This window comes from Hydra viridissima, unplaced genomic scaffold (assembly GCF_058129835.1).
Source record: "Hydra viridissima isolate aposymbiotic clone 2 unplaced genomic scaffold, HvirCarnegie_v1 scaffold_11, whole genome shotgun sequence".
NCBI lineage: Eukaryota > Metazoa > Cnidaria > Hydrozoa > Anthoathecata > Hydridae > Hydra > Hydra viridissima.
The window spans coordinates 9395296-9410048 of record NW_028324310.1 but is presented as its reverse complement, the minus strand read 5'-3'; the positions used below and the strand labels follow the sequence as shown (position 1 = coordinate 9410048).

Sequence of the window (14753 nt, the reverse complement as noted above, 5' to 3'; positions counted from 1 at the left end):
TTGTATTATCTCGAACTGTTTTTCCCTTGAAAACTCTTTCGCTGAAATAACTTCGCATAAATTAAACATTCGTTAAATCGAACCATCCCCTTGGTCCCTCGAAGGTTCGACTTACCGGGATTTAACTGTATTTCAAAAATCCCGGTAAGTTTACACGCGGAGCTCGATTTGAAAAATATTTTTAATGATGATTTTATACGCTACACTAAATTAGTAATAAACATTTTAGTCAATTACCACGAAAAATCCCGTCTTAGTGTCAAAGTTCAGATTTGGGGTTTTAAGAGTACAGAGTTAGGAGGATAGCATAAGGTAGCGGGAAATTACAATGAAAAGGCCGTTAATTAAGTCAAAATCCTTGAATAATGGTCTGAGATTAAAAACTGTTGTTAATTATTATATGTATAATCCTTGATACAGTTGATAAGATCACAGTTTTATAAAACAGTTTTAAGTAAAAAAATTTTTCTAAAGAGAAAAGAGTTTAGTTAAGGTTTGTTATTCTATTACAAAATATTTTTGCCGACGGGTTGCAACTTGTAAAAACTATAAAGCTTACTGAAGGTAAATAAAAATCATAAAGATAATTTTTCTGCTAAGAGCTTAAAGAGAAATAGAAGGAATGAAGTAAGGAAAAGCATTTCCTTGTCAGGAGTCATCAAACCCTCCCTAACCCATAAAAAGGTCCCGTTAAAAAAGTTTTACATTTAATAATTTATTCTATTTATGATCTTTATTAGTTTATGAAGGTGACCCTCATTTACTCCTAAAAATTCATTCATTTTTAGGAGAATAAGGGTCGCCTGCAGGCTGCCACGAAACTAAACAGACGCAATAATAAAACGTCGAATTTTATTACATAATTCTGTTAAAATCATTTATATGAATAAAAATCATTTATTTGAATAAAAAAGATTGCTAATAATAACTCAATTAAACAAAATGATAAAAACGATAAAAGTAACGCAAACCATAAATCATGATCAGTTTTTAGAAAATAAGAAAATGTCTGGTCGACTATCTGATTGGACACAAAATTGAAAAAAAGAGACATCTCCACTTGAGATTAGGATATTATATTTGATTCGCTTTTATTGAAACTATCTTATAATTAATCAGTGATAATCCAGCAATCAACCAGAGATCATCCTGTAAATAATTAGAACCCATTCAGTAAATTACTAAAGATTATCCAATAATTCGCAGTTGAGACAAAAGTAGCAATTAAAAAAGGAAAAATTTTACAGTTGGAGTCAGTTCATTGAAACCAGTGATGAAAAAAAAACTTAAACAATTAATTATATACACATGTGTTTCTGCTTTTTAATAATGCCAATATACCCTGGCCATTTTGGAAGTATAGGCCGTAAAAATGAGAATTGTCCAACTTTACTTCTCAAAATAACAATTACCTAGGTTTAACATGAATAAAAGTGTTATATAATAATTCAATGAGGACCAAAATCTTTTTTAAAGTACAAATGACATCAGGGTTAAGTATTGATATTAAGTAGTTCAAAAAATTGTTTCAAAAGAAGGTTGAAGATCCTACTTTGAAAAATTCATTCTGAGCGATTGAATTGAAGCCTAAAGGCTCTACGCTAGTAAAATGTTTTTGTAATTCTAATCGTTGTAAATTGTCAACAAATGTAATAAAAAATAAAACAAAATATTATCATTAAAAAAAAGCAAAAAAACAAACAAAATCATATATTCCCAATAAATCATATATGGTTTTTATTTGTTATTTGTCAAAAAGAACAACAAAAATCATATATTCACAAATCCTTCTCAGTGTAAAAGCCTTCGAAAAATGTGTACACTGAGAAAGGTTTGTGAATATATGATTTTTGTTGTTCTTTTTGACAAATAACAAATAAAAACCATAATAAGGAAATGATTTTTTTTTCATTTATTTACTTAAGATCAATATATTACCCCCGTACTGTAGTCGATTTTTTTGTTACATTTACTTATTTGCTCAAACTTGATTGTTACCTTCTGACTTTAAGAAAAAGAGTTGGAGCTATTCCATATTAGAACTCTCGTCAGTTTAAATGACTGAGTTCTAACGGCGGCTTTTTATAGTGAGGATTTAGTTAAAATTATACAACACTTCGTTGGAAACTTACTTGAAGTAATTATATATCAAAATTAAATACATGTTAAAAAAAAACACGAGGGAGCTTCAATTTCACGAGGGAGCTTCAATTTCACGAGGGAGCTTCAATTTCACGAGGGAGCTTCAATTTCAGAAGTTAGTTTACTTTTGAATAGTAAAGATAGAAACTTGTGTTCGTATATATCTGCATTCGTTTGTAAATCTATATTTATTTGTATATCTATATTCTTTTAAAAATCTATATTTATTTACGTATCTATATTTGTTTATCTATATTCATTTACATATCTATACTTGCTTATAAATCCATATATCTAAACATGTTTTTTATGAAAAACACAAAAATAGAAACACACGAGGGAAATTAATATCAGCTTATTTCAGTTTTGGAAGCTAGTTTACTTTTGAATAGGAAAACTAGAAATTTATATTCGTTTATATATCTATATTTGTTTATAACTCTATATTTGTTTATAAATCTATATACCTAAACTTGTTTATAATGAAAAGAAACGAAAATAGAAATTGCTGATATAACGTGGTGAGGCCCCTCTACATGAAATTTCATAAGCAATATTACTTTCACTAGCAAAAGAAAAAAAAAAAAAAATTGCGAAAGCTAAATTTTGTTGTCTTCCGCAAACAAGCCGGTTAATAATCATCGTTCTCTAGCCATATTGGAACGCATTTGTCACACAGGAAACCTATTTTCTAAGATTGATAAAGCCCGAGGTATTGGCGACTATAATTTTCTATGATGGTTTCTATAGATATTCTATTTTTTTTCATTAGACCGCGGTAATATTGTAGAAAAAAAAGTACAACCACGCTTATATATATATATATATATATATATATATATATATATATATATATATATATATATATATATATATATGTATATGTATATATATACAAACATTATAATTCTATAATTCTATATTATAATTCTATAAAAATAATCTTCAATAATTAAAACAAATAAAACGGTAGATAAAATAATAAGAAAGTAATCTAAAAAGTTTTTATGAATAAAAAATTTAAATGGAACTTTCATAATTTGCACAATTTGAACCGCAATATTTTTGAAATGTAATTGAGTTTCATGTAAGAATATATTTGCAGCATTTATAATTACTAAATTGATCGTTACGTAACAGGCATGCATTAAGGATAGTTAGCTATTTTGGTATATGGCAACCGATTATCGTCACATTTAAATGAGCAAAAGAAATATTCAAAAAAAAGCAACGTAAAACTTTGTGACAGAAGTGTAAAACAAGTAAGACATAACAGAATTTTAGAAATGTGTGTTTCAATAACAAATTTGAACAAACCAATGTTTATTACAACGATATTATTATTTTGCATGGTATGTTTTGATTGCTTGCCTATAAATAATGTCCCCTGTCACTACATGTGTGGCTATTCAGTATATCATGACGCAGGAAAGTGCCAGCCGGACGGAAGATGCTATTGCTGGTGGGGATGGACTGGTCCTAATGCTGAATACGAAAGTGAAACCTCAAACAGAATTTATGCCGACTTTTGTGTTATACCATGCCATTACACACACGATTATAGAAACAAATTATGTGCAAGTAATCATATCGATGCTAAAATCACAATAGCAGCAACAACAGCATCAGAACCTACAACTACCACAACAACGTCTGTTCCTATAACTACCACAGCAGCAACAACAACATCTGAACCTACAACTACCACAACAACGTCTGTACCAACAACTACCACAGCAGCAACAACATCTGAACCTACAACTACCACAACAACGTCTGTACCAACAACTACCACAGCAGCAACAACAACATCTGAACCTACAACTACCACAACAACGCCTGTACCTACAACTACCACAGCAGTAACAACATCTGAACCTACAACTACCACAGTAGCGACAACAACACCTGCACCTACAACTACCACAACAACAACATCTGCACCTACAACTACCACAACAACAACATCTGTACCAACAACTATCACAACAACATCTGAACCTACAACTACCACAGTAGCGACAACAACACCTGCACCTATAACTACCACAACAACAACATCTGCACCTACAACTACCACAACAACAACATCTGCACCTACAACTACCACAACAACAACATCTGCACCTACAACTACCACAACAACAACATCTGCACCTACAACTACCACAGCAAAAACATTTGCACTTACAACTACTACAGCAGCAACAACATCTACAATTACTAAAGCAACAACAACATCAACTGAACCTCCAATAGAGATTTCTTAAGAACTGCTTTAGTTGTAATTGTTCCGGAGAATTGGATAATTTCGAATTCGTTGCGTTTTCATTTAAATACATACGTATACATTTTATTTTACTTGTAACTTTATTATATATATATTTTTTTAATTGTTAGAATGTTTTTGCATTCTCAAATTTAAGAATATATAATAATAATTAACAATAATAACAATAATAGTAACAATGATAATTAACAATGATAATAATAATGTCATAGGGTTATGGGTACAGAAAAACTGCCGTATTGCACAGATTAATTGAAAATTTTTTGTAGTAATAAAAAATGTGTAACCATTTAAATATCGTACTATCTATTGTATTGTTTTTGTAGTAGAATGTAAACGGATACATTTTATCAGTAAAACTCTGGAAATAGAGCGTTTTAGATTAAATTTTAAATGATCTCATTTCAAGTGAAACTGATGCCTCACTTGACTTGGCCATTTTTATAATTATTATTATAATAATAATAAAATTTATTTCATTTAAGAACTTCATAATAAAAAATGTTTTGATGTAAGATATGGTTCGGCCATTTTTAACATTTATAAAAATTTTTTACCAACCTGGTTATAATACTACAATGACCTATCCTCACCAAAAAAAAACACAAAAAAAACAACAACTGAATTTAAATGCTTACGAAATCAACATTTCTCAATACCACAAAAAAAAAAGATTAAAACCATTGTTACAACGTTTTACCCTGAGGTTTAATTTCTAAAGATAAACTTGGATCGTTTGCAATAACGTTTTACATTAACTATAGACGTAGGAAGGGGGTGGGGGGTGGGTAGCGTTTACTTATAATACGGAAAGCACAACCTGATTGGTTATTTGTAATTTTCCTCATTTCTACTTTCCGCTGTCGATAATAATATTTCGGTGGGAACACAATTTTTAGGATAACACGGAGTGTTTAGGAGTAAACAAATACGATATCACTTTTGATCGAGCAGGTCCAAGACCAAAACCGACGCAAATATAACTCCAGTTTAGTCAAATCTTGCAAATGCTTCACATTTCTCGCTTGGTCGCTTCATTTCTTAATTGTACATTCCTCATTTTATACAATTTAATAAACACTAATAAGATACCGTCTTCATTTTCGTAAGGCTAGCACCCGAAAAAGTTTTTGTTAACGATATACCGAATGCATTGCAATATAACGTTCCGCTCGTGACGAATCTCGTTTGATAAAAGCTGATAAAAAATAAGTTGGATAAAACAAATTTGACCTTTGTGAAATCTACTTAAAATTTTGTTTATTGAAGCCAGAGCGTACAATAAAACCTACAATACCGACCGTATAATAATACCGACCGTGTAATAATACCGACCGTGTAATAATACCGATCGTGCGGTATTAAAAGTAGCAAATAAAACTAAAAGATTTAGACTGAAGCTTTATTTGACTTACCATTTCAAGGAGAGATACTTTTTTGTATTTGGCTCCCTCTGTATCGTCCTAAAAAAAAAAATTAAAATAAATGCGTCAATTACTTGAATTAAGAGCTATAAGAGTTCATATTCAATAAATTTCAAGAATAATTATAACTGGAATTTTTCTTAACAAATCTTACTGAGCTGAGATTTTGGTTGTCATTTTGTTTTCCTTTTCGCTTCCTTCTTTTATTGCGTTTTAATTGACTTTTGCTGTCAGAATTATTGTTAGCATCAGGCTCAGTGACAACAGGTGGGACTATAAAATAAAATAGGGGCTATCTAATGAATATAATTTGTGCTCTTCTGAATCTTTAAAACTTTTGACTTACTGAATTTTACTTAAAGAGCAAAATTTTCAAAAGAAGAGCAAAGTGAAAGTTTTTAATTTGATTTTGCATTAAAGCAATTAAAACAAACAAACAAAAAAACAAAAAAAAAAAGAAAGTGTGACCATTAGGGCTGTCCAAAAAAAATTTTTTTTTCAGATTTGATTGCATAGTTGTTTATTTTGTGCCATTTGACATAGTAATTAACTGTGCAAAAAATCTTTCCAATCAGATAATGTTTAGGGGGTGCTCAATGACCATAAAGTTTTACGAAAAATGTGAAAAACATGGAAAAAGTAACAAAGTTCCACAAATTTCTAAAACCCGGTTAATTAGATTTTTCAGATTTGATCAGTTTTAATTATCTCTAAATATTAAATTCTGAATACAAATTACAATCCACATCCACTTTAGACTGGTTTATTAGCAGAGAAATTAATGAAATAAAATACTGCAATACGACTAAAGTTCTGCGGTTTTTGTTATATCAGAATTTTTCCAAAATAAAACACTAGGATTTTTGACTCTTTGTCATTGATTAAAATACGAATTATAAACAAAAAAACATATGAGCAATTAACATTTAATTATCGTAATGTTATAGTTTGTGCAATGTTAATGCTAGCGAGGACTATAACTCTTCAGAGTACACTTTCTGGCATCTGGCACTCGCTTTCTATGATCCTCAACCACCTGAATTAACCTCTGCATTTCAGATTCATTCCTTGTAATTGATTCATTAAACATCGACATTAAAGCCACAGATCGTTCGGCAGCATCATTTACTACTTTCAATGAATATACTAAATTTTTTCCTTCTTGGTATTCTGGGGAATCATTCCAGGTAGCTGGATCGTTGTTGAACAGAAAATCAATATCAACCTTCATTGACCGCAACGCACTTGCTGAAACTGATGTCACCAGCATGTCCAGAGATTTCTTCTCTAGACTTTCAATGTTCTTTAATTTGATCAACCTTTCAGACCAGTTCTCACCGTGAAATTTAATGTTGGAAATCATTTTTCGCTTCTCTTCCGTTTGAAGTTTGTTTGAAAACAAAGCTAGTGGGACCAATTCTGGTGAAAGGTACCACAAATGGTTTTGAAAGTTCTTGACTGCTGCTTCGGAAATCGTTTTATTCACAACTGCAAACTGCTTAAGTTGCTGAAACAGAAACAAGTCATTAACTGGAGCATCGCTGGCATTTGTGCATGATATCCAAGATTTTACATAAACCAGACTAGCAAATAAGCAAAATTCACAGAGATTTTTTTCCTCTTTTGTGGTCAACTTGAACTCTTCACGAAATAAATAAATCTTAAAACAATAAATAACCTTGGCCATCCAGCGAGCCATGTGATAAGCACCAGGGATCTTGAAATGATAATTTTTCTCTTCTTGATCAGGCAGTTTTCCAAGTATTAACAGACAGAGATCCATGATTTCTTTGTAGTCATCCCTTGGCATTTTAACATGCAGGTTTTCTTTGAGGAATGCAATCACTTCATTTTGTAGTTCTTGCACCAGGGGTATTTTCATTCGAATGTCATCCAGAGGTTTAAAATTTCCTTGATTAACTTTGGGCCAATATTGCTGAAATCTCTGGAAAAGAGGTATGTTGGGACCAGATGATGGTCCAAATAGTGATCCAAACACTCCTGCTACTATGATCTCATGAACATGGTGTCTGCAAGCGAAATATAACAAATTTCTACCTATATGTTTCTCTAGAACTACACATGCACCATTTTTGGAGCCAGTGTTAGAGGCTGTAGTATCAAAACTCATTCCAATAACATCACCAATTATGTCTCAAAAATTAAGCAGATGAATAACTGCTTTTGCTTGGGCTTCTCCAGTTCCAGCTGATAGTTTTGCTATTCCAAGTATTTTGTCAACATTGTGACCTGTCACACCTACAGATAGCCGGTCAACATTTGCTTTAGGGGCTGCAGAATTTGTACGATCTATCATCAGTTTGCCATCCCAGTGGACGATTAATGGTGGTTTGTCCAAATCGCAGAATTCAGTTCGAACAGTGGCTTCAATATTTGATCGATGATAGGTTCGTTTTCTACGGACTGTAGAACGTGACAATGATCCATCATCGAGGTTCTGTCCACCAGCCCTTGCAATTGCTGCTGCTAGTATAGTAAATTTTGTGTCAGATAGATTAATTCTGTCTAATTTTGATGAAACATCAGGCGAGTCAAGAATTGTATCTAAGATACATTGTCGTTTTGGAGTACTTGCTAAACTTGATTCAGCTGACCCTGAAGAACTTGCTTTACTGACTTGTTGTCTTTAATAAACAGGGATTTCTATCTCAAAATCTCTATCAACCATTTTGTCATTATCAACAGCATCGTTATCGTTGTCATCACTATAACTTTCGTCATGTAAAGGTTCAATAACAGGAACTATTGCACTCGCACCAGATTGTCTTTGCTCTTCTTTTAGCTTTTGTTCTCTCTCTGCTTGTTTCCTTGCTTCATTTCTTTCTTCTAATTTTGAAAGTTCTTTGTCCTCTCCAAACATCACCATTTTTCTCTGACATCTCTGATCCAATAAAAATTCTTTATCTTCTTCAATTCTGATCATGGTTTCAGCATCCTTGTGGGCAATGTCAAAAAGTAGGCCAATGGTGTCTGTAAATGATTTCTCTCTCGATTTCTGAGAATCTGACAATCTGGATTTATTTTTTTTATTAATTTAAATTCCTGGACTAAAGTTTTCAACTTTAAGACTACATTCGGATGAAATGCTGTCGGAATACGGGCTTTATTCCAAATAATAATCAGTTCATCAACAGTTGTTTTAAGACTTTCAGGCACTGACTTTTTGGTTGAATTAAGATGATAAAAAAATGTTTTTAAAACATCAGATGTTAAGGGAAGAACTTTAACTGGAAGATTTGGCTCTGGTTGTCCAATTAAAAAGATTTTGGTTTGAAGTCGTGTAGAGATAGCAACACGAGATGATGCTGCCATTTCAATGATAACTGAAATATTATGAGAAAATCAAAACTCAATACCATATTATACAAACTTATCATTCAGTTGTTGGTTTATGCAGCTGCAGCAATATATTATAATAATTATTACTAAAGAAATTAAATAAATATTTTCAAATTAGAAATTATTATTATCTGCACTTAATAACAAACAATACACTACCAGACTACCATGCTAGTTTTCTGTAATAGGTTACTAAGGTTAGGTACTATCAAAATATTAATACATTTGTTGTCAAACTGAAATTCCAAATAAAAATAATATTTATACTTGTAAACCTTTTTATTCTGTTTGAACAAATTCTAAATTGAGTTAAATAATAGTATTAAAATTATGAATACAAATTTTAACAAAATGATATAAACACAGTTGTTTTAAACACTAGCAGACATTTTTTAGTCTGGTGCCCTGATGACAGTTAATCTGCTGCACTTTAATTAATCTATATAGCACGCAATCAGACAATATTTCAGTGGAAAAAATCTAACTAACCAGGTTCTAGAAATATTTGGAACTTTGGAACTTTTTACACGTTTTTGACGTTTTTCGTAAAACTTTATGGTCATTGAGCACCCCCTAAACATTATCTGATTGGAAAGATTTTTTGCACAGTCAATTACTATGTCAAATGGCACAAAATAAACAACTATGCATTCAAATCCGAGAAAAAAATTTTTTTCCTGTGTTCACATGAACAGCCCTAGCGACCATGCACATAACTGAATTGTTCTCAAGTCAAGAAATATCATTTACCGTTTAAACTCTCTGAAATAATTTCTTCAGGTTCAGTATCTAACTCTCCCTCTTCTTTAGTTTTTAAAGAAAGATTTGACTGTTCATCACATGAATCATCATATTCGTGGAGCAAACTAAGTCCATTTTTATTCACGGTATTTACTTTACAATCAGAACTTTGAGGAAAGTTTGAGTCAAATGAATCTTCAAAAGAAACTGGTAATGAATCTGCTGATTTAGAATTTTCTATATTCTCATTAGATATACCATTTGCTAAAACAGCAGCATTATCCTTAAAAAGATTTTTATCTTTTTTATCAATGCTATTAGCATTAAATTTGCCTTGTCTTCCCTGACCTCGAACATGAATGCCACCTCTCCTTCCTTTTCTTCTATCATTGTGATTGCTTTGCTCTTGATATCTATAAAGAGCACCAATACAATTTTATATAAATGTTTAAAAAATGTAAAAAATTACTGGAAATTATTTTAATAAAAAAACAAAAAACAAAAACAAACAAAAAAAAAACACACATAAATTCCTTTCTTCCAATAACAATACCAGCTTCATGATTGGTTTGTTCTTTCTTTTGTTTTAGAGCGATGTTTGAGAGTGATGGCCAATTTCTACAATAAGGAATTTTTTTAAACATATAACAAGCTTTGATGATTATAATCATTCATGTTGATACATTTTTCATATATATAGTGATTTATGTTAAAAATTATCAATTTAATATTATAAAAAAAATGCTATTATATGTTGTCAGTGTTTGTTTTTCATTATTATTTCAATATAAATATTATAATTTAAAAATCATATATCTTTTTTTATCTTAACAAACTGATCTTGTCAAAAACTAGTTTGGTAGCCCTAAAAAATTACTTCATAAAAATGTCTGAACTGATGAACCTGATCTAATATATTAAAAATTTCGAATAGTACAATCCAAACTTTATTTAATTGAAGAAAGCATATATCAAATATTGGTTTTTTTCTCGAACGAAGTGCTCATGAAGAAAATAAAAAAAGTAAAACTTTTGTTTCTAAATATAATTATAAATATAATTATAAATAGTACTGAAAAAAAAAAATCAAATAAGATTTAAATTGGACAAGGATAAAAGCATCATGAACTCTCTGCAACATGATTACAGTATCATGAGATATTTTCCATATCTTGTTTAAACCTCAAAATTACAGTTGGAGTATCAGCAGAAAAAAGTTTTTAATGTTGTTACGATTCACAAGAATATTTTCTATTATTTGTGTAAGCTGTAATATTTAACTAGTTAAACATAAATAATGAAATTTTCTACTTTTTAATAACTGCAAAAATAAACAACCAGCTTTATAATTGTTCCACATGAAAATGTGTTTTAAAAATACCTTCTTCTTTCTTCTTTCCATTGTTCTATTTTTTCTGGTGTTTCTAAGCAGATACGAAACTTTCCTTCTGCATGATTCTAAGTGATATGTAATACAATATTCAAAGAAATCAAGATAAACATTTGAGTGAGATCAACCTTCGTCTTTCAAAAGATCACTAAGAAAATTTTCATGATTAGACTATTTCAACACATACATACACATATTATTATACGTGAATATTAGCCTAGTTCAAGTTTATAGGGCAAACTTAAATATTTATATTTTTGTAATGTTTAACCTGCAATACTTTTACATAACACAAAAGAATTTAACATATAAAAGTTTTGCTGGATTAAAAAATATACTTGATGCTACTGACAGATGGATGAATTATAGAAGAATTTTTTACAATTGCAGTACTTCCACCCTAACTGCACATGATAATTTAAGACCGTTGCTGTGGTGACATTTATAAATTTACAAATTTGCAGTTTTCATGAAGCAGGTTTTGTTTAAATTTCTTCTGATCAATACTATTTAGCTAGTTTCATTTTGGCCTGGAAAGTGTTTATGCACACTAAATTATAAGACACTCTGTTGATGAACTACGTATTTTGCTCTTTACTTATTTGTTCTGTAGTTTTTGGGCAAATATAAATGGTTGGGCTGAATTACAATTACAATTATTGAATGTTATGTAAGTACTTCAGTTCATAAAACATCTGAATTTTTTATAGTGAATTTCATAAGGATAATGAAAAATAATTCTCTTTAAACTTACATAATATAGTAGCAGCACTATGATTCAATTTTTGATTAAATTTGTTTTTTTTTGGGTTGGTTTTATAAATATAATACAATAAAAATAATTAAAACAAAAAATAACCTTACTTGTATAAAATGTAATTTTACAGATTTACTTGATGCGGAATATGAACATTCATCACACTATTTAAAAAAATTTAAAAAAACCTAATTAAAAGTAGCAATATCAATTTTAAAAAATTTAACTCTTTAAAAATAAGGAATTTTTCTGAAGTAATCATAAAAGAAACAACAATGTGTGTTATTAAAAACTTAAAATTTTTCATGTCAACCAAGACAAGAAATCTTTTTCAAGCAAGAAAATCTCATGTTTTTTTCATTTATTTGCATTCCAATGCAAAATTATGCACCTCATTCTTTACCAAACATGATAAAATATATATATATATCAAAAATACAAACGTATTACCTTTATATGCATTTTTTGATGAGCTGATAACGCTTTTTCGCCATTGAAATCTTTTTCACAAGGAACACATCGATATAAACCCTATGAAATAAGTACACAGTCTTATATTATAAATCTAAAACTCATAAAAAAGTTCTAAACCTCAGCATTATTTTTCCAATAATGGAACTTGAAACAATTAACATTTAATGCAGGTCTAACTGTAAAATATCTTACATAAAGAACAAAAAACGAAAAGCGAAATAAAAACTTTTTTTAAATATCAGTGCGTCCCAATAGCTCTATTTGAATTTTTAAAAATATGATGGTTGAAACTGTTTTTTAAAAAAGTTTTTAGCTGATGAACAAAAAAATATAGATAAACAAGTATACATTGTATACTTACATTACTGACAGTGTCCTTATCTCTTCCTATGGATTTCTCATTTACATTAACTTTATGATTCCAATTTTGATATTGATTATAACACTTATTTTGATTTTGGAAATTATTATAGTTTCTAGTTTGATTTTTCTGAAAACCGTTATGAAAATTATTTTGTTGGTGCATGTCATTCACAACACCTTGATAGCTGTTACAAGGCTGCAGGTAATTTGAACTGTTTACTTTACTTGAATTATCATTCCAGGATTGCATATACGGAGAGATATTGTTGTACTGTTGTTGTGGTGGTGGAGGATGCAGTTGATTTGTGAATGGAGGGTGTAAAGCTGGCACATGTAAATGCGGTGGTTGTTGAATATTTGAAGGAGGCATGTTCAGTACTGGTGATGCATACTGAGGGAATGCATTACAAGTTGATTGTTGAATTGGGTATAGGTAGTTAGATCCAGTCTGCGTATTGGATTGGTGACGGGGAGCATAAAATTGTTGTTGCTGTTGAGGAGAGACCAGTGGTGGTTGTTGATAATTGTAATAGCTATTACAATTGTTCTGGTATTGATTCATATTTTTTATGGTAAAAAAAATTTTTGATTTTCAAAAACATCTACCTATCGACCACGTGCATTTATCGGCTGATATATATATTTTTTATCACTATTGCTTAAAAAAGCTTTTATGTGTGACAGTACGGGAGCGGAAAAACCTAGAATTTCCGTTCAACACTCCTTGAGCGAAGTTTCTACCCCGCTCTATCCAATTTTTACACGGTGCTACGCACAAGACAAAATACAAAAATCCGCTCTGAGATTGCCCTTTTTTTTTGTTATAATCGCATAAAAGTTAAAGTACATCCCGTGGTGTGACCTAACAAAGTCCTATGCTTTAAGAAAGTCCTAATTTAAGAAATGACAAATTTCGTATATATAAAAGAAACATTTGCGGAAAATAACTTTGTTGTTTTAACTAGATATCTAGTTAGATAAAATAACTAAATTTTTTTCTCTAAATGTTTATTTTATGTAAAAGAAATTTGTCATTTCTTAAATTAGGACTTTCTTAAAGCATAGGGCTTTGTTAGGTCACACCACGGTACATTAAACAATTTTGGATTTAAACTTAAGAAATAATTGTTGCGCCCAAGCCTACAACACAGGCCTGCAGCTGTGAGCAACCTTTCTACATTTGTGAAGCTACTTTTAATGCTAAATATTGTTATGGAGGAGCGTTGCGTTTTTAGCCTACCAAAAAGTCTAAGACGGGCCTGGTCTGTAAGGTTTACTTGTTTATTTCATCTTTGGTATCTGCAACGGAGATTTGAGGCTGCGTGATGTATAGCCTAACCTGAAGTCTTTAGGACAGTTGCTTAAGAACAGTTACGTAAAGGTGTTTCTGACGCATTAGTTAAAATGGAAGAGGCGTCTCTCTTCAAGTTGATTACGCATTAGTTAATTAATCTCTTATAACTCGTTTTTAAGTCTCGGGTCCTATAAATCTACCAAGTTAAGATACTAATCTTTTTGATACGATGTAAAACGATTGTAGACTTTTTCCAATAGTGTTTCTGCAAAAATAGAAGTGTCTATTGTCCAACATTTCGTAAGATTGGTGGATTAAGAGGGCTAGAGTGGTCGATACCTTTATGTATTATGTAAAATGCAAAATATTTTCTACAATAAATCCCGTTGAACGAATTAAAAATGATAAAAATGATGGACGTTGTAAGAGTGATTTAGCAATTATAAAAATGCATTAAAGATTTATGAAGTTCAACAAGATTGGTCCTAACTTGTTTTAATTACAGACCGGAGACATTA

General features: G+C 30.5%; 3 protein-coding genes across 4 annotated transcripts; 1 reads left to right on the top strand and 2 right to left on the bottom strand.

Annotated features, from left to right (window-relative positions):
* The first annotated feature begins 3259 nt into the window (after positions 1-3259).
* LOC145190901 (uncharacterized) lies at positions 3260-4808 on the top strand. Its single transcript, XM_080067806.2, has one exon. It carries the CDS (start codon positions 3429-3431, stop codon positions 4410-4412), a length of 984 nt encoding a protein of 327 aa, XP_079923932.2. The 5' UTR covers positions 3260-3428; the 3' UTR covers positions 4413-4808.
* A 245-nt stretch (positions 4809-5053) lies between these two features.
* LOC149882060 (FMR1-interacting protein NUFIP1-like) lies at positions 5054-13722 on the bottom strand. The gene is made up of 9 exons (XM_090067232.1): positions 12940-13722; positions 12555-12635; positions 12212-12268; positions 11339-11415; positions 10483-10575; positions 9967-10370; positions 6011-6129; positions 5848-5895; positions 5054-5630 (listed from the first exon to the last, which is right to left on the bottom strand). The coding sequence occupies exons 1-9, from the start codon at positions 13501-13503 to the stop codon at positions 5544-5546; spliced, it is 1530 nt and encodes a 509-aa protein (XP_089923358.1). The 5' UTR covers positions 13504-13722; the 3' UTR covers positions 5054-5543.
* On the bottom strand, positions 6806-8017 carry LOC145185276 (uncharacterized). Of its 2 annotated transcripts, XM_080061139.2 has the most exons (2): positions 7535-8017; positions 6806-7363 (listed from the first exon to the last, which is right to left on the bottom strand). In XM_080061139.2, the coding sequence occupies exons 1-2, from the start codon at positions 7985-7987 to the stop codon at positions 6821-6823; spliced, it is 996 nt and encodes a 331-aa protein (XP_079917265.2). In that variant the 5' UTR covers positions 7988-8017; the 3' UTR covers positions 6806-6820. The 2 variants fall into 2 exon arrangements, with proteins under 2 accessions (XP_079917265.2, XP_089923360.1); XM_090067234.1 differs by having other exon boundaries at positions 6806-8017.
* Positions 13723-14753: the final 1031 nt, after the last annotated feature.